At 41.0% G+C, this 2,120-nt stretch overlaps 1 protein-coding gene across 1 annotated transcript in view; it reads left to right on the top strand.

The window, feature by feature from the left end:
- LOC106530966 (uncharacterized) overlaps positions 1-2,120 on the top strand; it is a gene marked incomplete in the record, with an annotated part of 73,050 nt that overhangs the window by 21,682 nt on the left and 49,248 nt on the right. Inside the window, 1 exon segment of the mRNA XM_014026703.1 lies at positions 1,242-1,402. Coding sequence (XP_013882157.1) covers positions 1,242-1,402 — 161 coding nt within the window.

Genomic DNA, 2,120 nt, shown 5'->3' with positions numbered 1-2,120 from the left:
CACTGACAGAGGTGGGGCTGCCATGCATCGGCGCCACCGGACCCTCTGACCACCATCAGTAGGCAAGKTGGGTGAAGTGTCTTGCCCAAGGACACAACGACTGMGACGGCTGGACGGGGGATCAAACCAGCGACCTTCTGGTTCCAGGACGACTCCCCTAACCACTCCGCCACAGCCGTGTAGAGTCAAAAACAGGGTGCATTGTTTGCAGATATAAAAAAAATGGGTTAAATAACACTCAAAAAAAATCTTGCAGATATCATAAACACATATTTTCTTTACAAAGTAGCAGATCCAATGTTTAAATAAAAAAATAACAATTTTATAGTAAAATATGGTAATTTTGAATTCAGGGACGTCAACACATTTTTAAAAAAAGTTGAGAAAAGGCCATGTTTACAGCATCCCCTTTTTATTTTCACAATCTATAAATGCTTAGGAAGACTATCTGCTGGATTTTTCTGTAGAGGAACATATTCCTATTATCTGATGTCGGATTCTAGTTTTTCAACAGCCCTGAGTCTTTGCRTTATTTTTTTGGCTTAATGGTTTGTTAAATGTTTTCTTTTGGTGAGAGGTCTGGACTGTAGGAAGGCCATTTATGCATACAGACTCATCTACTACAAAACATCGCTGTTACAATGAATTCAGTACTTAATTTAGTACTATGCTGTAGATTCCCAGTCATCAATTGACTTCTCTGATCTGAACCTGGCTGCAGTCTGGGGTTGAGTAAAATTGTCACAGAGGTGGTTGAAAAGCTGCACAGTGGTAGGGCTACATGGTTGACAGGTTTTGGTTCGAGTTCCTCAAGGCTCTGGATGTTGCTGGGATGTCTTAGCTGACACAACTTTGCAGCATCACCTGGACATCAGGGGTAGTGCTACTGGATTTGCACACTGGATTGATGGTTTCCCTCTTTAAAATGGGTGATAAGCTTCTTTCAATATGACCTGAAACAGCAGGTGGAGGATCAACACCTCCATATCTGAGGCCATGGCATCCAGTTTGGAAAAGTGTAAATTGTCTCTGGGTTAGGATTAAGACTGTTTTTGACTTTTTGGAATTGGGGTTGTACATACAGAGGATGATAATATATCTATTAATGTTTATTTGTATCAAAAATCTGATCAGAAACCATGTTTGGGGAAAAAAAGAGTACAGTAAGTCTGAAAATTTACAGATTAATTTTGGTGTTTAAACCTTTTAAAGTGACTTTTGCTCTGTATGGCAATCTGCAGGAGATGCACACGTTCCTTCAGGAGTTCCTATCTGTGCTGCAGCGGCTGCCCTCCTTCATCTCCAAGCTGCAGGCTTTGTCCAGGTTGCCACTGCCCACAACGCTCAAAGAGCTCCAACACTTCTGCAGCACAAACAAGACAGAGTACCTGCAGCTCAGGAGGTCAGGTCCACTTCTCACTCACCTCCCTATTCATGTCATGTTTTGAATACATAAAAAAACATTTCATATCTTAAAAAAATGTTTGTTTATTGTACATTTCACTATGTATGGACGGTTGATATAGTTCCTCTGTTGCTTTTTTAAATTAATAATTTGAGAAAAATTAAGAGGTTGAAAACAAGCTGAATCTCCCTGAATGTATATAGCACCAGTTCACAACTAAAGTTGTCTCAGGGCAATATACAATTCATTTGAATTCAGTTTATTTCTAAAGTTCAAGTCACAACAAGTGTCGTCTCAGGCACTGTCCAAAAACTATCAATCTAAGGAAGCCAGCAGACTGCACTGAATCTTCACTTCATCATGGTCTCCCATCCTGAATGGCAACAAAGGAAAATCTCCTCCCTTAACAGGAAGAAACCTCCATCAGAACCAGAACAGGCGGCCATCTTCCTCGACCTGCTGGGTTTGGGGGACAGGAAAGACTCACAGAGAAACACATAACTGGTCTAGGTGTATTTTCCTCTGGAAGTGACAAAGAAGAACATATTGGTAGAAACTAGATACCACATAGCAGTAACATAATGAACCCCGCACGCACAAATGCACCAGAACTCAGAAGTCTTTATTCCTAATAAATGTCATGCTACCAGGTGCATCCTAAAATTGTAGTGGTTTGCGGGGGGGTCTTTTTTTTCTGGGTTGGTTGACCTGATGG

This window comes from Austrofundulus limnaeus, unplaced genomic scaffold, assembly GCF_001266775.1.
Source record: "Austrofundulus limnaeus strain Quisiro unplaced genomic scaffold, Austrofundulus_limnaeus-1.0 Scaffold583, whole genome shotgun sequence".
Classification (NCBI taxonomy): domain Eukaryota; kingdom Metazoa; phylum Chordata; class Actinopteri; order Cyprinodontiformes; family Rivulidae; genus Austrofundulus; species Austrofundulus limnaeus.
Note: the sequence above shows the minus strand (reverse complement) of the source record. Positions and strands in the feature narration are given on the sequence as shown.